At 36.9% G+C, this 25,872-nt stretch overlaps 1 protein-coding gene across 4 annotated transcripts in view; it reads right to left on the reverse strand.

Moving 5' to 3' along the window:
* Window positions 1–25,872, reverse strand: part of dac (dachshund) — a 112,797-nt gene that overhangs the window by 82,291 nt on the left and 4,634 nt on the right. For 2 of the 4 annotated variants that reach the window (XM_064358791.1, XM_015979175.2), the window contains exon 2: window positions 3,324–3,451. In XM_064358791.1, coding sequence (XP_064214861.1) covers window positions 3,324–3,451 — 128 coding nt within the window. Of the gene's footprint in view, window positions 1–3,323; window positions 3,458–25,872 lie in introns of all 4 variants that reach the window. The other 2 variants (XM_015979176.2, XM_008193564.3) reach the window with 1 other exon arrangement.

Genomic DNA, 25,872 nt, shown 5'->3' on the forward strand with positions numbered 1-25,872 from the left:
CCTACTCCTGATACCGGATTCGAATATTCCTAATGCTCAGGTCTCTAATTACGGGTTGTCACTGTTTGAAAAGCGGTGCTAGATTTTTATTATTCGTGTGGCTGTCCGACTGTCGGCTTAAATGCAACTCGCCAATGACAACTCGTCTGGAATAACCCAGCACTTTTGACCCAAAAACTACAAAGCGAAACCAAGTGTTATTCTGGTCTGGTAATTAATTGCTAAACCATAGATTCTCGAAAAATAAATAAATTAATATAAAAAAGTGCGGATCTTTGAACTTTGGTGAGCACTATCAGTTATAAATCTATCCGGAAAAATCTTTCTGAAATGCAAATGTTGCAACTATTGTTGAGACGTAGGCGGTGAGCAATTAGCCGGGAATCATCATGATCTAAATGTGTTATCTCCTCGGTTGTAGTTTTATTTTCTTATAAATCTAATAATTAACAGCACCTGTCATGAGTGTAATAAAAAGTCACTCAGATAAACATCCCGAGTTCAACGCTTTAAAAAATAATAATCGCGGTTGCAGTTCGACATTTATATCCGGAAAGCTCTCTGGCGGAACATTCGTGATAAGAGGATGTGTAAAGTTCGGTATATCAGAGCTTAACAGGCGAGTCGGTCGTGTTATTAGAGAAATAAAATAAACACTTTCTTGGCAAGTTTTTACGAGGCGAATTCTCATTTAGAGAGCGTCAATTACACTTGATGATTCTGTGATTCACAAGTTTTTATTGGATGCGTTCTATAATTAAACGTATTATTAGATTGCCCTCATCGCTGTACTTTTATAAGCTTTGGCTTTTTATTGTCTCTCATAAAAGATGATAAATATAATTAAATTATTTTTCGATTTTATTAGTTTATTGGACGTGTAATATTGTGTTAATGGACAGGGTTTATCACATTCTGCGTGGAAATAATTTCCAAAGTCCGGTCTTCACACAAATCGGTCGCATTATTTTATTAGACGGCGGTGTTATTGTAATTAGCGCTGCTAGGCCGAGGAGCTCTAAAGTGGTAATTCCGTGATAAAGCGCAATTAAACGAAAGGGCACTACCTTGCAGCGAGCCGATGCAATTTCGCATTCGGTCGAAAACGTATAAGTATATTAAATTGCACTTTTATTCCCGATAAAATCTCCAACTGACATGAGGCCAAGCACAACAACCGGAAGTACTTACGTGCTGTTTTTGATAAGTCGTAAACGTACATGATTCTCGAATATTATACCACTTGCATTTCTTTGAATATTTGTGTTATTCCGGGCACGAATTGCATGTGCACGGATATTTTCAAGCCGCCAATGATACCGACATCGAAATTTTCATTGTGAAACGCAGCCAAAGTTCAGGTATGTCGGTTATTAAACCTTTTGTTCGGCAAAATCAGTAATTAAGGTGCTGTTGCTGTGGAATTTACATAAACGACAGACGCATTTTTGGGACATATTAATTACAACGCTGCCCCACAATGGCCGATTTTGCGGCATTCGATTGCACTTTATAATGCTACAAACCGCGATTTTTCTGCATGGCGAACTCCTGCACGGAAACTTATTCATGTCCCGATGCTATTAATTTAAAAAGATGCAATTCTTTAAGTGTTACAAGCGTGTGAAGACCGCATTTATATTACTTCCATTCACATAATTAATATGTTTAGCTTCTTTTCCAACAGATGTAGGTAACGCATTTACAGCAAACTCACAATTATCCAAAGATGTTCGTCGAATTAAAAATTCATTTAATCAGCACAATTGACGTTAATGTCCGATGAATTATTGGACCACTTTTCTTGAAAAGAAACGATAACATCGCGAGGCCATTAAGACAATTAATTCCGTTTTTTGCAATGTTTACAGAAACATCCGTTAGTCTCACGTTTATTTAAAATATTTCACATTGCACAAATTTTTAGATTTTATTTTGAATTTTTACGAACAGTAGCTTTAGAAGTGAATTTTTCTTCATAGAAACTTCATATGAGCAGAAAAAAGAAATACAAATTGATGACGGACGGGACAAAAAAGTCTTATGTGTGGAAATATCTCTATGACGGACGGGACAGCAAAAGTTATAACGTAAAATCGTAATACCGTAAAACGGACACCGTTGGGGAGCCTTTAATTGTCCGTTAAGGAAGGTTTTAGTGTAACAAATTTAACATTACTAAAATTATTTTGATATTCGGCGTCAGGTTGCATTTTTCCTGGAATGTCTGATTTACACAAACCCTTCCAAATCATAAATCAAAACGCCTCGTAAATCTCGACAATAATCCTCGAAGTTCACTCACATTGTAACCTTGTTGTGGTTGTAAAAATTACAGGTATTTATACAGTCCATAAAATTATGAATAAAAAGTTCTAAACAATAAAACTGAAACTTAGTTTTAGTGAGATAATGGCAATAAATCTCGCCCGAATGTTACCTGATCACATGCCTTCCTCCTTCAAATTACTCAGATTGCATTGTATCGATACAATTTAATCTATTAATACCATAGATTATCTTAATTGCACAAGAGGTGTAGGACGTTTTTGGGAGATGGTGTTGTATTTCAGGTCGATATGTGACGTAATTAAGGCCAGCCAATACAACCGGAGGGATGGAAACAATAGCGTTTCCTTGTATGTTTGCAGTTTCGTGCAAGATACTAACTAAATTTGATTGATTTTTTAAAGAAAAAGACTTGTCCGTCCGGCTAAAAGCTTTGATTCGAGGGTGGCGTTCTAATTTTGCAGGTAGGACGTGTGACCTAAACGTTGTTTGTGTTTTATTTGCCTGACAATAAAAGCTCTGACAGCTGTAATGTCTACGTTATTAAGCGGGAGAATGTATATTTGAATAGACGTTCAGAGGGAACACTTATTTTACTGCTGTAATCAATAAATCACTAAAAGCTGTTACTGACCGTCGCTTTTGTTTCGAATGAAACACACAAGGGTCGACTGAAATGTTCTCTGAAACGTTGAAAATTAAATAATTTTCATGTCCTGACGTCGCTTTTGTCGATTTGCTAAAAGGTTTCAATCCAATCCAATTTTCTAGCACGACACTCAAAATATCTCTTTGTAGCAAGTGGTTGTAGTTATTAACGCAAAGCGCGACTTGCGGCCAATCAAAAACAAAAAGACTTTTTCCAATTAATGGTAAAAATTTTTGCTGCGAGGTTGTCTACGAGCTAGCAAACGCTTGATTATTATTGTCCATTTGGTAAAAATCGTAAGGCCAGCATTACGAGATTACGTCTTCTGGCGTGGCTATGTTATTAGAGTTGAGCTAGTATGATGCGATAATTGAGGAGTACTTACCACCCATGTGTCCGTTTTCGTACGGATAATCACCGTTGTCGAGGCGTTGTTTCTTGAGCTGTTGCTGTTGAAGATGCGATGCTGCGAGGCTGAGGCCCACCGGCGCTCGCTTGGGAGGACGTCCGGGCCTGGAACTGCAAAATGGTAGAGAATTACTGTTGTAAAAAACAAGGTGAATAGGGAATTTTCTCATTCATTCAAGAGTGTCTCGCAAATAGTCTAGCAATCACTCATACGTTCCTATGTTTGCCGACAACTCCATCCATTAGGTGGCGTCCGCCACAAATATCAGATATCGTACGGTCAGTCGACAAATCGACCCCTCTTTGATTTATTGGCTTCATTTCCGGATATCTACTGTCATACTTTTTCTTCATCCTACAACTCAATTACTCGACCCACCTAACTCGGGATTATTTATCGCGGACACAATAAAACAAACGCGGCTTTACACCCAGAGAGGACAACTCTTCCTAAGCTCCGCAGCCAATTATTCCAGATGAGTTATGGCCACAACAGTGATCAAAAAAAGTCAGTGGTCGCTGGTAGTCCACAGCTCATTCTAACGTCCCATAAACAACTATTTTTCTCAATGTAAAAAAATCACCGGTTTCGAATTTTCTCAATTCTCAGACCTTTTTTTGCCTCAACATTTTCAGAAGCTGAAGAATCAACTTGTTTGGTCTGTGGATTCTTCTAAGCCAGCGATGTTCAATTTCTCAAAGTCTGCGTTTTTTTATTTTTAATATTTTTTTTTTAATAACAAAAATTTAGTGTAGGCATTTTTGCCTAAAAAATAATAAAAATTATTTGATGGACAGTGTAATAATTTGCACTGTCGAAATTATTACAACACGCGATTAAATGTGACAAATTTACGTCGCAATTTTCTAATTATGTATGCTAATAAAAGGACGATTAAGGTTCATTATTATAATTTCGCAACTGCTGTAAATAGTGTGCCAAAAGAAGGAAAAAACATTTTACAAAACCGCCAAGTGATGCCGATCACATCGACTTAGCTCAATAAATAACTCAGTTTAAATAATGTAATGAGATTCTTACAATTATGGCTTTATTGAACTGAGAGATCTGCCTTGCTAATAATAAATGTAAACTGCAAATAAAGCACCTAAGCATAATTTACGGTCGGCTTCTCATTTACATTCTTTAAATATCTTTAGCAAATCTCGCCGGTTTAGTCCAAAGATTAAGACTTGGATTTACAAGTTCACAGCTAGGTTTTCGTAAAAGTAATTCCATTGACCCCATCAGAAAGGTAATAACAGCACTTGTCATTTGAAACAATAGAAGGAAACAGAATAGAAAGTTAATTAGTGGACGATAAAACATTAATAATGTCTAATACCACAGAAATTAACCTATAGTTATCGAGCCGACAGCTCAATTTGTTTCATTTAATCACCGTTGTGCCGATAGTTTAAAATTTTTCAGTCAGTGTTTTATTTTTAAGTTTGTTAGATCAAATCGGTTGATCACTGCATGTCTTCAGGAACGCGTCTGCTATAGGAATAGGCGGAGTCTGTTATAATAATCTCTCTCACGAATCCTGAAATACGACGTAAAATTTGAGGGCATTTAACTTTTTGTACAAAAGCATAATAACCACTCCTTATTGCAAATGCAAACCGGCAAGCTGAGGGCTTGAAACGGTTAAATGCGATTGGCGAATGCAGTCAATCATCAAAACCTATAATTACTGTCGAGGTTTTCGTGGCGTTGACCGTTTTTTTCTTCGTCGCTCACAAAATTTCGTTATTCGTAATTGACAAATTCACGTGTTCACGCATTATGAAGCGAGTTTAACGTTCGTGTTATGTTAGGATTGATTTGCGTGAGTGCGGCGTTTGACTGATTGAAATCGTGTGAATTATTGGTAAACTGATCCCAATTGCGTCGAAATAGCTCCCTGCGGCTAGTGATTAACTCGTACGCTGATTCGTAAAATGAGCATTCATACAATTAGCACTCAATTCGGTTTAAAAATCCAGACCGGCTGATTTACGAGCGAGCACCGACTTATTCGGTACTGTTCTGTGTCCGGCCATAAATTTCATCTCTCGGATATGCAAAGTCTTATTATTGGCAAGCTTGCGTAAAGTTGCAATTACTGCTCCCTCGTGAGCACGCATGACTCGTACATAATGTGTTCTTAAGATCAAAAACCTACAAAGAAGATTGCAGAAACGGATAAAAATCCGGCATAAATGAGTCGGTATCAGTTGCCTAATGTCTCGACGGAGCAATTGTAATTTTGAAAGAAAAGAAGCGTTTAGTCAAACGAAATGGCTTTTTTCTTACTTAATCTCAGATTATGAATCTTTTACGTTCTCCCGGAGGAATACCTGGTTGATGGCTGTTTTCCAAGGGGATATATTGCCTCAGTTCCGTGTTTTAAAGCAACTCTAATATGCCCCAGAATTACTTAATCGAATCAGACCAATTTTATTCCTATGCCATGCCGTTTTGAGCAAGAACGCAATTTCTAAGCTCGCCCTTATTGATTTTTAATAAGGGGAGGACGCCCCAGCCGCTCGTCAAACACTAGGCCACTAGGTTCCACATCGATTTTATGCGAAAATCTTCATTGTTGCAACTGGACCAGCGCAAATTGCTTTTATTTACAACACACAAGTAAGAGGCAGAACAGGCGGCAATAAAAGTGCACTAAAACGGAATCAACGTGTAATATTTTGTGACCAATATAGGCAGCTGTTAAACAGTTTATTCTTTTATCTACGTACCAACAGCCTTGTTAACAGGAAGGTTAACAGTCAACTCAAGACGATGCTGTGTAAACAATGTTTCTTTTCATCTTTTGTGATTTATGACAGCATCACGGTGGCGCCTAAATTCTAAACTATAACTCTCGATTGGTTAATTTCATTCGACTTTATTACCTCCCAGATCATGCAGGAGGTGCCCAGGCATTCACTTGACTAAACAGTGGAAAATCTTTAATTGCAAATAGCAAGCACTAATCTCACTAATTTATTAATAATATTTCAAGCCCAAGCAAATAAAACAATTATTAAATCACTTCAAATTCCTCCCCATGACACTATCAACCAAACATTTATTCGTATTTGCTTGCTGATGATAACTCCTGTTTGCACAGTCACAGTCACAACAATTTCTTAATTTATTAAAAATAAATTCACGTGATTCAAAGTTTATTTACTTGAATGACGCATTTTTTAATAATTCCCAACTAGAACGGTACAATAATATATTTCGAGAAAACAATGTTATTAAAATGTTTACAGAGAATACAGTTATACCGGCAGATTGAAAGCTCCATTTAGCGGAACTAAAGCTTCTCTGCTATTAAAATAGCATTTTATTAAATGTCTTAAAATAACGACTCGTCCGAACGGTTCAGCTATTCATGCAACATGTAAAATATTAAAATTATAATTAAAAACTTATAAATTGGCCATAAATTAAACAGTTCTGACACGCTCACAAAATTGAGCCAATAAACAAAAGAAGACATTTATTTTAAGATAATTTAAGTGGCCTCCGGCCAAAATTTGTTTTATACAAATCTGATTTTTGATATTAGTTCTGCAAAATCCATTTCACTGAGTTAAAATTAACAGATCAGCCATTTTATTTTAACGGACGGGACACTTTTTTTACGCACTAGATCAGTAAAAATGAATTTCTCTTAATGGGAACATTTTTAACATTTGAAATACGAACAGGAAAAAAATACAAATTGATGACGGACGGGACACAAAAAAGACCTCATATTTTTATTGTTGAACAATCGTTTTCAAATTCTGTTAAGGCAATGTGCTACGCCTTCTGATTAATTTACCTTTTGTCTACAGATGACGGACGGGACAAAAAATCTTGTGTGTGAATATAGCTCTAAAAATTTATTCAAACAGGTTTTAATTATTAAAGACTTTAACAATATGAATATTAGACAGTGGAAATTAAAAATTCTTGGTTTTGTTTAAGAACGTCAGAAATAAGAACAACATTTTACGTTTGCGATGACGGACGGTTTGGTGTCCCGTCCGTTATAAAATAAAAAAGTATTATTTCTAATCAATTTACTTTCTGATTTCCATTTTCTAAACGACCAGAAACTAAAAGAAACTCTTAGAAAAATAAAAATAAAAATAAAAATTCAACCAGTCTAATGGATTGTATTAGAAGTGTGTTGTAGTGCTGCTTAAAGTTTCTTAAACTTTCTTGAAGGTGATTTAGGAAACCGTTAAAAAGTGCTACTCATCTATTGTAAAGCTCACCCCCGGCCCTAAAACAGTATCTAATCTAGGTAAAAGTGGGTGATTGAGCCGGTCGTATTTCGGCATTATTTAATTTTCCAGCTAAGAGAGCATATTTGTTTCCCAAGGCGTCTGAAGTCGAGTGTAACAAACTCCAAAATAAGCTGAAGGAGCTCTCCTGTAGGATCTCCTCTGGTGTTTTTTTTTCCGTTTGCAATTATTTGTGAAACGTGCAACTTCCAAGGCAGGTTAACGAGATCCTCGCAGTGTGCGGCAGTAGTGAACATCGGGCAATGAATCACTCGGGGATGGCCCCAGGGCCGTATTGTTTATCAGCTGTCCGGTAGCCGGCTCTCCCCGAGCTCGCGGTTATTGAGGCCGTTTGTATCATTCTGACAACATAATAGAAAACCACACTGTGCTTAGATTAAGGCCGTGCTCTCTTCTTCGGCCGTTTATGTCACGAGCTGGGCTTTATTGGAGCCAATCGATAAGGTTCACCACCGAAAAGAAATATTTATCGCGTCGGTTGAACCGCCGCCGCGTTTATTTTCCACCGGATCTTCTCTATTACATTACGCAGAGGAAGTACAAGCTGTTTACGTTGCTAGACAATTATACGCACAAATATTTATATTCCAATTATGAGGAGCAAGCGGAAGAATGCACTAAATTAACTATTCGTCTTTCTAACAGATATGTTACTAAGCTTACTTAAATATTTCTAAAATAAACAGCGAGGTTATTTAAGTAAATCTGGCATAGTTATGAACTTCTTAAAATTATTTCTGTTTATTTTAACTTGCTGTTTTGTGTAAACTACTCATTTTATGCTATTCGCGACGTTGTAAACGTGCAGTTATTAATAATATTTACTGGGAACTGCTGAAATAACGCGACAAAATTCATCACCAATCGATGCCACTAAGTTATTTTCGGATTTAAGGGCTACAACCCTTGTAAAAATACTAGAATCGTGCGGAAGGGATAACAGATGTATTGCGCGCCATAAACCACCCTCCGGTGAAGATTACAGTCCCAGAAACTAACCCTTACGACTCCTAAACAAACAGCTCACTCCTGTAATCGAATATGTTACAGATATGCCAAAAATCACAAACGACAAAGGAAACATAATCCCGCATTGTTCGCATTTCCATTCCAGCAAAACAAACAAATAAGTACAAAAAATCATTCTCACAATTTTGGATCAATTAAAGCGTGGCGAGTTCACGAAGCTGTAATCCTCTAATTCAAATTAGTGGTACTAATTAGATGGTTATCGAGTGTGAACAACTGTAGTTTAATTATTCATGGGTTGAAAAATTGGCGAAGCATAATCTGGCCAACTAGACGAGCCAATCTTTTGGGGATAAAACTACAAAGTCATGAAACACAATGAAGTAAGCCCAACACGTGACTCTTTCAATTTTTGGGGTGGATTGGATTGACGTATCAATTCGATATTTTTTGGTATGTATCATTTAACACGAGTCTTGGGAATCTGGCGAAAATGCATCAGCGATAAGATAAGACTGATATATGTCTGTTCGAGTGCGCTTTAAAACCTCCGAAATGTCGGAAAGTCGTCGAGCTTTTTTTTAATATAGGGGCTGTATTATGAGCGAAATGCACATCACGTCAAGGTTTAATATTCGAAATATAGCTTGCAAAGGTATCGTTCCGTTTAATTTGCATAGTTGGAAAAAAGTTGTAGCATCAAGTTTTAATTTAGTTTTAGGCAATCTTCCCCTAAGCCAATCTAAACGTAATATTTTTTTACAACCCTCGATGCACCATCTGCTCAAAATATGTGTTTTAGATAAATGTTTTTTCGCCGCAGGATTTTTCGACTTATTAAAACGTCCAGGTGTAAACTGCGAGCTTTGTGAAAGTGTGACAACTCATGATGGATCTATATGGATTTCGCAACAAGCTGCCGGATTACGCACTTATGATGCTAATGCAGCTATGTTGTTTAAACAACTTAATTGTTACTTTTAACACCCCTGGATGCGATCTTAAAGCCGCTCAGATTAAGCTCCTTTCGATGATTGATTGGCGCTCACCTCATACGTCTTCATCAGGCCCTCAATACTTGATCAATTAAAAATCGCACCCTTTCTACATTACTACAGTCACCCAACATGAAAATGACTTTAGATGTTTTTTGATCAAATCTTGCGCGGTAGGCGTCATTTTTATTTTGGGTGACTGTGCATAAAAGGTCAAAGAATCCTAAATCTATTCATCCAAACCAGACGCTCCTCTCATTAACCTTATAGCATAAATTGCACACGTTTTTACTCAGCTGCTACAATAAATCAAAAATTTCAGGTCTAGCCTGTCAGTTGTCTAAATAAGGCAAGTGAATTCAATTTTTCCGAACGAAAAAGCCGAGATTTCGATCTCGTACTTAAAACAATTAAAGTTAATAACACACGCGCCTTTCAGCCAAAACTCGAAGCTTCACTCACGAGTGAATTATCTCAGCGATATCTCGCGAGATAAGTGTGGCTAGTGAACAGACATTTATTCCTAATGTGGCAATTATGAGTAAAAAGCTCGAGTCGTGTTGATTTCTCCGAGCGTGTCAAAGCGTTGTTTAGGGGTTTAGGGGATAAGTCTGCGTTAATCTTGAACCGAATGGAGCAAATAGGGTCTAGCAGATCATGCATCGATTATGCCGGGATTTCGTGGGTTTATAATTTTAAATTGAATGTGGAATCGCTCCTTCGTTTTGTTTGCTAATCTCGACAAAGACAGGTGCTTTGGTATAGACAGTAACACTAGAGATTGAAGTGGCAGTCGCTATCACCCCCATAAATGTATTTCCAGAATATTTAATCGTTTCGATGTCTGTTTACTGTATTCGTCACATGGCACCCCAATAACGATAAGACGTTTTAAAACATCACTTGAAACGGGTGAAACGATGGCGCCCCTAAAACACACGTGTTTGTGAGTCTTGGCGGCTACCAATTTACTTATCAACCGATTTATAATTAGTCCAAGGGAAGAAACGACAAGAATTGCGTGGTTTGTGTTAATAGCACCGTGAGATATCGTTTATATAACACCGAATCGTATTTATGAGGGAAGTATCTAATAGCACGTCTTTGGTTTATTTATCCAATTTGAATGAAAACAGAATTATATTTAATATTCGCGAAAAAACCGAAATTAATCTTTTTTCGAGCCGCGTTTAAGTTAAGCAGAAGACGCAAATATGAAGTTTCCAACTCAAAATAAACTCTCAGAGACCATATGACACGAAAACAAGCATTCGAGTCGCTCCGCTTATTTCCATAGAAATGAACATTGCGACGAGTGAGTTGTACCAGGACTGAGTGTTTGTGTTAAGGAAATATTAAAATTGTAAGATTGTTACATCACAAGGCGTGTGAATATTTCAACTATTTCATTTTTCCAAGCGAAAGTCAATAAACATTCGCCGCAAAAGCACACATCTGCTCCCATTTAATCGCCTCTTTGTGCCCGATTTCGTGAACAATACAAATTTCCTCGATTGAATGAAAAGTAAACCGCGTTTTAATTAATTAATTGATTTTTTAAGGCTTCCTTTTAACGAGCATAAAAACGCATTTCTCCGGCCACAGAAGATACACAAACAAAAATTAACGAACTCACAAAAAAGGGAAAACATTTTAACGAATAAATGTGTACACGGTTGCTGTTATTTTACACAAAATGCGTTTCAGGCGAAATGAAAGACTAATATTTTTTGGAGCAATATTTTTCTAGCACCACGTGCTGCTGCTTAGACAAGACACACGACGATGCCTTTACACAAATATGCTAACACCCCTTGGCAGCGATCGGGCTTTCAGTGATAAAATAATAAAAGCGGAAAGCAATTAATAATTGTAAGATTGCGCCCCGTATTGGTCGATGTTTGTGTGTGGGGGTCTCAAAGGAGTGCGCTTTCTTGTAACTGTTTAATTAAATGTAACTTCAATGAAGTTTGCTCAAGAATTAGGGTGGTTTGTACTCGGCTGTTCACAAAGCAATAAATCCAAACAATTATTTATTTCCGGCGAATTCACCCGATTAACCAAGCGATTTCGGTTCGAACATCTCTTTGTGTGAGTGGTGGATAATTAAAATCGGGTCTTTCCTCAATGAGGATGATCTTGGCCCCTTCTACTCCGCTCGACACAATCAGAGAAATGAGCCGGCAAATTAGTCAACAAATCATTTTCGCGCCGATTTTTCAGCACAGCGTAATTCGATTACGGCTAAAAGTTCCATTTCGTCGTCAAAGGTACATTAATAATCGAGATCGAAAGTGGAGAGAACGCAAGACAAAGTGATTCAAATAAAATTTCACACAAATTTAAATTGCGGTTAACAAGTTTTTAGAAATTAAGAAGCTATTTCGTGGCGGAACAAGAATAATAAGCTGGAATTGCGCCGGTATAACTCGTCGCCTAAAATGTACAACTTCAAAGGCAAGTGCTTGCCTAATTTGTTTCAATTAAGAAAATAGAGTTACCTTTAAACATCTTCCAACTTACTCGATGTTTCTAAATGCAAAGGGCTCGATTTTACCCCTTTTATCTCGGTTCAAGATCCACGTTTCATTACCTACACACGCATAAGGAATTACACGGCAACACAAAAACTCCGAAAGCCCAATATGCAGATTACCTAGCGGAAGAGCCACAATTAAATTAATAGATATGGCCACACGCCTCATAAAATTACAGTTTTGTGGGAACACAGTTCCACTCATAATGAACAGACGACCTTATTACATATTTCAACATCTGTCCGAAAAAATACACTGAATCAAGAATCGAAATATAAAAATTAATTAAGAAGACAAATACAAAAAAACAGACTTAACGACCGTAAAATAGAAGAATCGTAAAACTAAACTAAGTCCAAAACGTCTTCATTAACCAAACTTTACGACGGATTATCAGATTTTAAGTCTGGAATATTTTTAGAAATTGAATTAGTAATGTTTACAATAAGATATCGCGACCTTTCTCCGAGTGGAACATTCTCCCACAACAATTTGCCGGCTCCGATGATCAATTGCAAATTTCACTTTGCTTAGCGGAAACGAATAATGAAATTCACTCTTCCACATAAATCTAGCTATTTACGTTGTTCTGTCTACTTCAAGAAATGTTTATGAAGTTATATTATAATTATAGTGGTCCGATAACGATCTACATTTTCTGTAGTAGCAAGGGAATGAATATCATTACGAGCTGACAAAAACTGGTAATTTGTATAAAATCACTTCACAAATTCGCTTTTCCGGCGCTGATCGCGGATTATTAACCAAGTCGATGTGCCAACTGTTAATCATTTCCCTGCATTGGAATTCCAATTACATTCGGCTCTCCTCGAGCTAATTACATATCAAAGTGAACTCGCATTCTTCGTGTTAATTACAATATTTGTTTTCGAAGATTTGGTGCAAACTTCCAACCGCTTGGGAATTTTTCAAAGATTCAACGGAAGTATGCAGATTAAATTCAAGTAGCGCAAAAGCGCGAGAAAAAAAACTGTCAGTGGTACTTTGTTCACTGAACATTAAGCAAATTTAATGGGTATACGCCCAGCGCGCCAAATTACAAGGTATTAGAGAGAAATGCGGCCGAATTAATGTTTTAATTATTTCATTTGTGTATTATTAGGTGAGCATATGCATATGTTATCTGTCAGGAAACGTAGAAATGTAAATCAAATTAATTGCATCTTTTAAAATGAGAGCTTAATAAGCAGGTAGACTACAAACACTTCCTAATTACTCCTGCGTGAACAATGAAGACTATGAATGATAAAATTCATTCACATGTAATTTAATTCTGACCTCTTCTTGCAGGTTGTACGCTGAAAAGTGTTTCCGGTAAAAAAGAAACGTTAGACGTTATTATTTTATTGCTTAATATGGTTCTATTTGCATATCACATTTTCCTCAACCGAATCGAATAATTATCAGCACAAAACCTCCTATCTTGACCAGATAAGGGTGCCAGTATAGAGGGTGTCGTCTGAAGAGATCCACTCTGCATTGTTTTAAAGTTCTTGTCGCATTCGATCTTTCATCATAAAAACCCAAGTGATTGAAATACGATATCGAATAGGGGTGAATTTATTTAAAAGTGCACACTAAGCAGAACTGCAAGCCTTTCGACAAAAAAATTTCTCCCGTTTGATTATGTCGGACGAACTAAGTGCTCATAATTAATTTGATGCGGTTTCAGAAATTCGTAAAGGGATGAGAGATGGGGAGAGAAATGAAAATACAATTCCATTTCTACTACCCATCCGCTCCAAATCTAGTAAGACTTCATTAGGTCCCATAAATTAATTATGATGTCTGATTGAGTTCGCCGCAACGTGTAACTCTATGACCCCAGGCCGCACGAAATCGAATATTTGCTCGACGTATCACAATAACACGATCACTTCATTCCTCAAATAACTGCAACTATTTTCTAATAGTCAATTATTACTGTTTTGTCCGTTTTTAATTTAATAAAAAAATTATAATTTACTAGAATGAAAAAATAGTGTTCTAACTTGAATTAAAGTATGCTCGGGTTAAAGAGGTTTTACTGTACTGTACGTAGTCACCCAAAATGAAAATGACGCGTCCGTAACGTGCAACCTACGAGTTTAGTTCAACAATTATTTTCTTATTCAGCTTCAAAGAAAAATCAAGAAGAATTGAAAAATGTTTTCCTTGAGTTACCTCGGTTTATTTAAATTCAAAAACGTGTTTAAAATACTTTTATAGTGCAATATTGGTACTAGTATTTATAAAAAAAAATTCTGAAGATCTTGATCATTTATGATGTTATTTTGACTCAAGTCAGGACTATATTTTGATTTACTTTTAGTCAATTTTTGATTAATTAGGTTGGTATGTGGTTTGGGCAAAGTCGGATGTGAGGTCCATTGAGGCATCTGTTGATGTAATAAGTGGTGAATATTGTATAGGATGATGCTGGTAGTTTTTGGCGCTTGTAGGGGTTGTAGTGCGTTGTTTATCGTGGGGTTGGAAGTTTGTGCTGTAGAATAGAGTAATTCGATGCTGGTGAGCGCCTTAATAAACAAATAAAACCGAAAATGTACTTAAGGAGGCGAAATAAAGGGCGTGAAAATGCCGAGTGAAGCAAATATATTTTTAAGCTGGCAACCCTTTCCCGACTGATGAATATGTAATGGCATTAATTAAAGATGTAGAGAGGCACCTGCGACCGCCACAGGTATTACCGAGAAGGTAATTACACAAATTTTCTAATTTCTTCTGAGGGAGGCTTACGGACTACGCCTTCCCGCACTAATTAAAAGCAAAAATGGGATTTTTGTTTGCTTGAATTGTATAATTAAAAATTCAGTTTTTATGTTTCGCTTAGTCGAGGAAAGTTTTAATTCCTCTCCGTTTCAGTATTATTACATGAATTATAAAATTCGACGTCGCGCGCGCGATAGTAGAAATTGCTCGGTGAAGGGGTGGTTTTGTAGTCGGCGACATGTTTCTCACCTCCTAATGAAATAGCTGACAAAAACGGGGCAACCTGCATAATCCCCTCGGCTGAGGCATGTTTTAACAGACACACGGGCGCAATAAATACAGAAATAAGAAAATTTCATTAACGTCATCTTAAGGTGAATTTATACATCGCAATTTCCGAGTTCCGGGCTTACCAGCGACACTGCAATGTTTTAATAAGCGAAACTTCGCACCGCTCGCCTAGATTATATTATTTAAATGAGTTTTAATTCGACGTGAAACGCGCCAACAAAAGACCAATTACTGTTGGGAGATTTGGCTGGGATTATTGAGAATAATATTGTTTTCACTTGTTACAGGTTATGAGCCCGCATAAAATCAACTCATTCACCATTATCTTTATCATTACACTCCGCCAAAGCTGCGAATCTACCTTTTATTGCGAGAATCGCTTATTGATTGCCTGCCCTGTTTAAATAGCTAAGCCGAATAAATTCATTACAACCATTCCTATCAATGACAAACAGATACGTGATAACTCGCACCATATTAACATTCGGCTATTTTGCAATATGTTAAGAACAACACTAACGCTATTTACTAAATCACTCATAACGCACCCAAATTAACACTTGACGTTTTTAATTTGCGTTTTATTTCCCCATCATACGCAAGTATGCAAATAATTTTGCGATCCGGAAAAAAAACTCGCCCGAAATTTGAATTAAACAAATTAGCAACACTATAAACTTTGTGAGAAAAGAAATAATTACACATTGTTGTGTCGGGTTCACGCAGTGATACACAATAACTAATTTAGCACCTTATAAATATCTGGGTCAGGACAAACGCTAAACTGGAGAAAAGTTCATCGCCATCACAGAAAATCATTTTTTTAGTTGAGCAAATTAAATAATAAAGTTGGGCGTGGGCGTAATCAAGTCCGAAGTTTTCGAGTGTATGTTTGAAAAATAATTTCGTTCCGTTAATTACATCCTAAGAAGTATTTAATAAAGGGCGAAAAATGCAAAGAATTCATTGGTAGGATGAAATTTATTTAAAAATTTCCCAAATCAGAGACGTCCCCAGTGACGAATTAATTAAGTCGGTGAACATAAAACTGCGAACTTTAAAAAATGAAGTCGTAAGATCGGCGTTCCCCCTTTTCCTTTTTAAATTAGTAGAAAACGTAACATTTCTCCGTTCATTAACTCTCCCTGGGCTAATTTGGAAAGAATTTGCACCCCAAAGAACATTCCGATCTCGAGCGAGGATTTTTCTATCGGGCTGAATGTCTTATTTCTCGACGTAGATTGATCGGTGCAGCTTTTAAATTATTTTTTTTTAATTAGAACTTGGCCGTTCCATTTTTATGAATATAGATTATTCAATAAAGCTCGTTTATGTTTTGAAGCTTGTTGGCATGTCGTGCAAGACTGTTGATTCAAATTGTATAGAAACACACAATGCTCAACTAATGGTAATGGTGAGGTTTAACTTCAACCCTTCCGTAAGGGTGTGTTACACTTGCAATTAAAGTTTCTTTACTAATTGGGTGTGCTATTACAAGACGAAACGTGTTTATCTGCAGATATTAATAAATTATCGCTACTTGTGCGGACATTTAGGTCGCACATCCTTCACCAAACAAACAAATTAATGCTCTATTTCGGATTTTCCTCCAGTCTTTCATTACCTTATAACAAGGAATCCAATTAGAAGCGTGATAATTAGTTTGCGGCTCCGCAAACTACAACTAAATATCGTAATAACAACTCCATTATTTCATTTCTTGAATATGAGCGCGTTTTCAAGATAAGGCATCTGGAAACGGAATATTTACACAGAAATGTATAAAACAACAACAAAACTGTACACACATAAATCATTTATAGTAATATTTGTCTAGCTACTGTGCAGAGACTTAAAACATTGTTTAACAGGAAAACACATAACTTCATATTTACTCATGACACTGCTGTACAGGAATATTAAACAACAATTATCTTGTTCAAGTATTAATATTATATATTTGAATTATAAGCGCTGAGGCACAGTTTGCCAGCTCTACGCTCGACGCCTTCCTCGAGCACATCCTCCTGAATTACCAAATGGTCCAACCTGCAGCTGGAAGGTTCTCACGGTTCAAGTGAAATAATATAACTTTGCCCTATCTCGTGGCTAGAAGATTAGAGTGCTCTAATCGTAATTTTGAATTTAATATTTGGTGATAAAATCTTCCTATTTACGATATTACGTACGATAAAATACGATAATTGCCTGTTTTTGTATTATTTGACAAACTGTCTGCCATGGCTCGTCTGCGTGCCTGTTATTTAGATCAAACACAACACAGCCGATAAATCGCAAAAAGCCCCAATACGCCCACACACACACACAGACAATGCCAAACTAAATTGTACATAAGTAGGAATTCATCATACATCATACCGTAGGCGGATATTTTAGAAGGTGAAGATTAAAAAACAATTAATGCAACAACTCGAGTTTTAAAAACGTAATTTTTACAAGACATGTTAAAAAATTGTAATGGTAATTTGGTCTAATTTTAACTTGAGGTCGTTTGAAAAACCACCTCCCAAAATATGTGCATTCTGAATTAAGCGGTGGAAATCCTTAAAATTTGGGTAAAGGGTAAAAATGTGTGAGTGTGGTTCACACTTTTTTCCCTGTTGGCGTATGAAGGGCTGAAGTGGAAATTTCCAGTCAAATCGCCAATTGCGATTAAAGACTAGACGGTTGATGCACTTCAAAGTAAAGGGTGTCAAAGCAAATCCGACTTCTGTTCGAATTTTAATAGAGTCCGCTGGCGTGTGCACGCTCTGTCCACAATTTAAATCAATGAAGCGTTCACATTTGCTCGACGCGTTATTTTTGTAATAATTGATGAAATATACAATGATCATCTTCCCCACACCATCTGTTCCATCTCCAATCCCATTTCACGCCGAACCAACTCCAAACCATAAACGAGATAGGCGTGTCGCTTTGTCCATCATTAAAATCAGATTTTGAAGCGCCAAAAGAACGTCCTTCGACGACAATACCTTCCGAGTGCTGTATCTGTCGCCCGATCAAAGGAGCTGATAGCTCTTAAAAGGTGTTGTCGATTGCACCTTTGGCTCGATCATAGCCCGGCTAATCCTCACTGAAAAGGCTCGCTCCAGTGGGTAATGGAGCCTAATGTCGACACCATAGGTGCCCCCCGATTACACGCCGGACTTGACGCCCTCCCGCTGATTGCTACTGTACCTATGTTTATGTCAATGTTTGCATCCTCCAACGGCTCCTTTCACAACCCCGCAGATGCCACTCCACAAACTGGCGCAATTTCTAACGCAAATACTTAGAAAAACTTGTCGTTTCCATTGCCATTTCCATAACGTAATCCATTGCAGAACAAAATAGCGATTTGAATAATTCACCGGAATGCGTCAAAAGTCACATATCGCTGTCAGATCTCGCGCTGAAAGCGAGCCAAAGGCACTCCAACTTTGCGTATATCTGTGTTTGCGTTTCATCTGTGTTTCTGAAAAGGTTGTGTATTCTAGAGCGGCCAACAAAAGTAAGAAATTCTCGCATCCATCGTTAGCCGGCCGAGAGATATATCATTGGATGCGAAGTTATTATCTCGGAGGAAATAATTGCCAAAAAGAAATAAGTCAAACGAACAAGAGAAACAATATTTCACAAAAGTGATTTTTCATTTGGTATAATTTTTCATCTGGAACAAGATCTCTGTTTGTAATTTACACTTTTTAATTGTTTCCCTTTTGTTTTGTGCGGGTCGATTTGTTTTCAAGCAGGTAGAAAACTGTGAGTGGCATTTTAATAACTTTACACTTGGAATTATCGTCGAGTGGGATTTTTTTCGGAGCTTTGTTGTCCCACGATGTGCATGAATTTAATTCATGAACCTTGATCAGGCAGGTATAAAAAATTCGCGCAATCAGCGAACCGTTGTGGAAGACGAGACGACAAACGGCATGTCCTGCCACAAATAGAAGTCCTGCCTGATTGGTCGTTCACTGAACAAATAAATACAATATGTATACGCAGGCATAGATTGCGTGCACACATGCATGTAAACATCGGATAATCATATTGAGTATGTTCCACTTTTCTCTCCTGAAATGTACTTTATCATAAATTTCTCGCTCCACAGACAATTTGCGTCCGTATATATGAACACAACAGACTCATCCGCGCTAAATTTTTATCGATGCTATTAACGTAAACACGGCTTCGAGAATCACGAACCAATTATTAAAGCTACAACCAAACGGTTTTATTTGTTTAGGATGCGTCAATTAAAACTATATATTTTTCGCTCTTATCGCTCGCTATCGATCCGACAATTCCATTATTACTACGCCCAAACATAAATTATCACTGTTGCAAACACAACCATCATTAATCATTAATCAATTATCAGATATTTCAAGATATCGAAAAATGTTCCAAAAAAGGAACTTCACCGGACTGCTTCATCGTCAAAATCACTTAAAATCCTCAAACACTTAAAAGTTTAACGGGAAAACAAATATTATTATTATTATTATTAGAGATTGCAAATGCAAAAAAATATACGTTTGTGTTGTACCTCATATCGGAAACACTCTGTGTACTACAAAATAATTTTAGGTGAGTCAGGGAGTTCGTATCTAGGGCTTTCGTAAAAAAGATTAATTTTCTAACATTTAAAGGTCACTAATGAACTTTTTCATGTCGCTGGCTGGGAGCTTTTAGATTTTTTTTTTAATTTATTATGAAATTGGCACATATTTTTGTATTTTTTGCGGCTTTTAGCGACTCCGCGTCCATAATAAGATATCATTGACAAAAAGCCCAACTGTCAAAGCGTGAGTTATATCTGGAAATAATAACCAGTTTCAAAAGCAGTCTTTTTAGTCGATTTCAGACCCCGCAATTACCCATGAAAAAACAGTATGGTGGCCGCTTTCTTACATATGAGGGCATTAAGGGTTCGTATCGCATGCTCGTATACAGCTGGTCTTTCAGAACTAAAATGATACATTAGCATTGTGACTGGCACATTTTACCCCAGTTTTTTGCATCTGTAATTATAACAACAGTTGATGGCATGAGAAAATCGTGGCATTTTTTCTAAAGAGGAGGAATTGGGTGTGGTAGGTACCGAAAAGAAAATTAATAAAGAATTAAAATCGAAGGCAAAATCGCTCGCACTAATGACTTGGAAATGACATGATATAATTAAACGGAAGACAAATGTTTTTAAGCCCAATAAACATCTCATTCTTTCCGGGCCCGGAATGGTTAGCGGTTGCATTTGGAACCATAAATTATCGTCTATTTCCATTGTATCAGGCTGGGTAAAAAGAGTAGGCTTCATTTTTTAATTAATTAACTTCTTTGAAATAAATGAGTTTTGAGATTTCTTCGTCCAACTCTTATCCCGTGCTTTGGTAATTAATAATATTTTTATCCGGGCAAGTGATTACTTAATCTCGTAAAAACATTTTCCTCGCTGTTGTAGCGAGATTTCAATCTTTGGAGGGCCAATAAAGTCGTCTGTTGGGAGATATCGTGATTAATCGTATTAAAATAGACTAATACGAGTGCTTTTTATTTTCTAGTGGCCAAATCCACTCTGCGATTGTTAACTTATGCAAGTTGCGTGTGCTGCGTTCGCGTGTTAAGGCCTCTTTGCGCGATTTTGGGCCTTGCGTTGCCTTTACAAAAAGGCCAAACGCGCAGCACGCGATCAGTATCAACGTTGCTGAACACTGGTTTGATTGACATTGGGTAAATGTACCTTCTGAATCGTTTTGATGTTTTGCATATGCAGACGCAAACCTCTGTTTGTTAAACCCGTCTACCTCCAGACTCACGACCTGCCTGTTTAAATACCATTAAATTTTCTCCTCGTTCGTGACAAGTTCACACCTGATTTTTACGAATTACCGAGAAGAGGTGAACGAGAAAAAATCCAAGATAATTGAATATGGCTTTTCTGGAACGGTTTCTTTAAAGTTGAGCGTAGCAATTTCATGCATTTTTCGGCCATGCCACGATAAAATCGACACTAGAATAATGAACGCGCGATACACCTGGCGCTGGAAAGCTATTTTTCATTTCTATAATTACTTCGGGAATGTCTAATGATATCATCTATTACTTTTCAAACTTCTTGGACACGACATGTTTATGCGGAGAAATGCGAGATTTTTTCACTTTACAAGCAATCTGCCACTCTCAGAAGCCACCATCCGTGAAAAACTACCCAAATCATTAACGCGAAATAAAATCGCAAAAGAATAAATCGCTGCCACGGAGGTTTTAATTAATAGCGAGCTTGATGGCTGACGCGGTTTTTTATTCCGACGACTGGTTTCTAAGGTATTTAGTCTCAAGTCAATCACATCTCGCTGCAAAAGGTAACAAACGCCACGACTTCATCAAATATTTATAACAAAATATCGAAAAAACCCAAAGAAAAATCAATTTTAGCCACATTTTATTGTTTTAATTAAAAAGTTGTGACCATTGAATATAATCTTTTTTCTTTTAAATTTATAATCTTTTTTTCTTTTAAATTTACAAAGGTGGACTGATTAATTCGCGCCTCTAAAAAATTAATTAAACAAGATTTTTATTGTAAATCGTGATTTTTCAAACTCCTACCGTTTAATTTTTTTAAATTTTTGAACTCTTTTTTAAACTTTCTCCGAGCTTTGCAGCTTTACTGAAAATAGCTCGAAAGATAGCAAATCCGAACAATAGTTCGCTTAATTTCTAAATCGTCATTTTTGCCTAGTTTTGCGTTTTTCGAGAGCTTGAACACATTTTTGAAAAAGAAATTACTACACTGGGTAAAAACCTATACTATTATGACAAAAAACACGATTTATCAAGAGACAGTAACTTCAAAATCATTGGATTTTGCCACTGATTTTCTTGTTACTAAAGAATAATTTATTTCTGATTGTGTTCATCGAGCTGCCTCAAGGCATGCCGAAGTGTGTATTGGTCAAATCGTCGTGTTGCCGTTAATTTAAGTGGCTGATTAGTGTTTGATTAAGCTAACTGCACTAATAAGGCAATATATTTGTTACGAGATGATGGTGGTGGTTGTCCAAAGCTATTGTCAACTGTCCGTGGTTTTGCGGCAATCCAGGAATAGCACAGGGAAGCGGCATCGGCTGCTGGCTTATTAGTATAACCCTTTGGCGTTGTTGGGCAAATCGAGCCCTAACGAATCTCCACAAACGGGTGGAAACGATCGACACAACCAGCCCGTGTATTTACCGTATAGAGAACATGTATCCACTGTTAACGTAATGCAATTAATTGCATGTGACTATGGCACAGTAAATAAACCTTTGGTTTACAAATTGTATTGAAAGTAGCACTGCATTGTAGTGGTTGCTTTCAAATGTGGAATGTGCCTTTCATTACTGCCGTGTTTAGATAGCTATAATTAAATTTAAGGCCGCTTTTAACCCTATCAACAATTTTGTTTTATGTGTGCATTATGCTATAGTGCAGCCGATTTTTTAATATTACGCGCTGATCCCGCAAACATACGGCCAGAGGAACACGAAATAAATGCATGATGCAGCATGTTATAAACGCAACCCCTCTTATGCCTCCATTATCTAATAGTACGTTTAGCGTTCGAGTATTACAATGAATATGACTGAAACAGCGGCCTGTAATTATTCCTTCATTCAGTCACTCATCTCCTATCAGATCTGCTACAACTGCGTGTGAATGCCGCACAATCCAAGAACAATAACATATCACACCACTCGCGAAATGATACACATATTCACTTGTCATCGCATTAAAAAAATAACCGACACCGTCATTATGCAAATCCACCAAATTAATTTTCGAACCTTCTTCACTAATTAACACAATTTATCGAGAGGAAACATTGCACTTTGATGCAACCATTTCACACAAAAACGAGTAATTGCACTTTTATTAAATCAATTATTTCTATGGGAATGCGAATCGCAAGCGGATTTCAGGATTATAAAGCTTTTTTTAATTAAGTGCCACTTAACACCAATGCAAACGCAGGCAATTGGTGCAACTTTTCACTTAGTTGTTTTGACTCCCATTACTCCTGAGCTATTTTCGTTTTTTTTTTCATGAGATAAGTTATAGACATGGAGCTCAGTAGGTGTGTAAATTAAATTGAATTAATTCGCCTCGAACGCACAATTTGTAATTCGCTTCAAGTACGAAATAAAACCTCTTGGAGTGAATTAATTATCTTGAGGCCATTTCTGGTAAAATAGCCGAGTCCACACACGTCGAAAGGCATAAAAGTCCGTCAACTGTGAACTCCATAAATGAAACAAAATGCGCCGGAATTATCTCATTACTTTAATTGCTCCGCATGTCCCAAAACATTAAATAAGAATTAAGCCCAAGTAAAGAGGGCCCATTTCTTACCATCACCTTACATATTTGCATAACCACATTAATATCGAATTAACAACAGTTAGAGGGTAAACGGGCAGATGTTGCGAGCTGAACAAAACCGAAAAAACCGCATCTCATTTTACGTAAAGCTTTTTAAAAAACGAAATTATATTTTTCGAGTGCAATGAGCCAAATCATATTCTACGGATCTGTGAACCTTATGAAAAAGCTTTTGTTGGCCTGGGATAGTGGGCATTATAATCGGATACTCTACTTCAACAAAGAGGAGCTACTGTGTCTATCTGGATGAGGATTCCCCCTATAGCATGGGTGTTTTTTAATCTTGCAACGCAATACGTGCAGTTGATGGATTCGGATTTGAAGAGTTAGATTACAAACGAACACTAAATTCCCAATTAGAAACCGCGGCAGCGATTACAATCAATTAATAAAATATTTATCGGCGGCTTTTCGGCCACGAACTGCTGATTCATTTTTAACACATAATTGCTACGTGGTTAGTAATTTGAAGACAGGGACTTTCTCTTGTCTCGGGAGGTAACATCCAAATAAATAACAATCCAGTAGTGGCCACCACAATTTTAAACAAATTTATACATTACTAAGCACAATCTTGACCAACCACCGGAAAAATCATCTCAATTTAGAGCGATTTACATCTATTCCTTGATTATTTCAGTTGAAATGAAGCTAAGCCATGCAATCGATTAAACTGATAACTAAGTAGTTATTTTTTACTGTTTTAACTTTGACGTCAATTTTTGTTGTGGCAGAAAATTAAGCGTGTAACAATAGAGCAAGAGGAAACAAAGATGGAATCCGCATCGTGCAATTTCAGTAATAATGGTATTGTGGTGTGTTGCCATAAAAGGCTAGGTGTTTTGTTTGTGGCGTCTTTGTGCTGATCAAAAGTTAGTTCATTAGTGGAAATGTATCCAATAATTCATCTACGAGCGGCTCGAAACGAGTACTAATGGCTTGAAATAAGATATCAAGGCACGCAATGATACCAACAAGCGCCTATAAATTTGTCTGCGGTAATAAGGAATGTGGCGGTCTCGTGTAAGATGGTGGTATTTAATTAGACCAGTGCTCATTTTCAGCTCTGCGGGCTGTTGTCACCGCACCCATAAACATTCGCGCGGTGGAAAAATCGGCGTCGCGACGCCGCCACCGCCTCTCGACGCTGCCCGAATGAATGAATGAATACGAACATTTGGCATCAGGAAATCGGAATGGAATTGGAAGCAGTACGCATGACGTTTGCGAGTGAGATGGTCCATTCAACAGACGGAGATATTTTCGAGGGGGTCCCTGAGGATCACCACGCCAGACGGTTTGGCTGGAATTGCATGCAACCTGTGGATTCTGCCAGATAAATCTCCCACACAATGACTCTGTTTCCGCATTTGTATGCCGCTAGCACTGTGGGAATTTGGGACCGTTAACACCAACAAACATTATTTTCACGCATCTTTGTGTTGCCGGATTCACGCCGCCAAACAAGGGCCAAATGCCCAAGCAACAAGTGAAAAATTAAGAGAAAAATTCATAACTCAACTAACTCCATGCCCACTACAGTTGTCCATCAATCAACGATTAATAAATTTTCATTTCATTTTTTATCTATTATAAATCATTTGAAAAAAATCACAAAAGGTTTGTAAGTAATAAAAAAATTCCTATTAGATTTCTTAACATTTTTTACAAACTTTTAAAATGATATTCGTGGAAGTTTTTTTTTTCGAAAATTACTTTCTGTATTTACCCATAAACAAACAAATATAAAAAAATTGTGAAAAGTCTCACACCAGTGTCCAGTCACGTGTATAAAATTTCGAAAATTTTATTTAATTAGACATCGCATTTTTGAGACTGTCCGTAAGAATTGTTGGTCCCTGTATGTAATACAGAGCGCCTTAGCTTGGACATCCGAACATATCTACATAATTTAATTGACTCTAATTGTACACCTAATAAACTTTAAAAAAGTAAAAGTAAAGTAGTTAATTTATTTCATTAATAACTCACAAAAATATAAGTTGCTGTTTGGGATTAATTTATTACTAATAATAAAACAAAAAAGTAATAAGTCTTTTTTGTATAAAATGTAATTTTTGAAGTCACATCAACCACTAACATTTAAAAGCTGTCTTTAGAATCCCGTAGTCCCGTTTAATTTAGTAATTATTCACACGGGCTTTTGCTTTATTTTTTAATTTAATTTTTAATTAAGTTTTGGCGCAAACTGGCCACCTCCCCTCGGCAAATAAAATAAATTCAAAGCCTTTAGAAAAACTAGTCAACTAGCTGAATTAAATAATGC

The sequence above is a fragment of the Tribolium castaneum genome, chromosome 9, assembly GCF_031307605.1.
Source record: "Tribolium castaneum strain GA2 chromosome 9, icTriCast1.1, whole genome shotgun sequence".
Taxonomy (NCBI): domain Eukaryota; kingdom Metazoa; phylum Arthropoda; class Insecta; order Coleoptera; family Tenebrionidae; genus Tribolium; species Tribolium castaneum.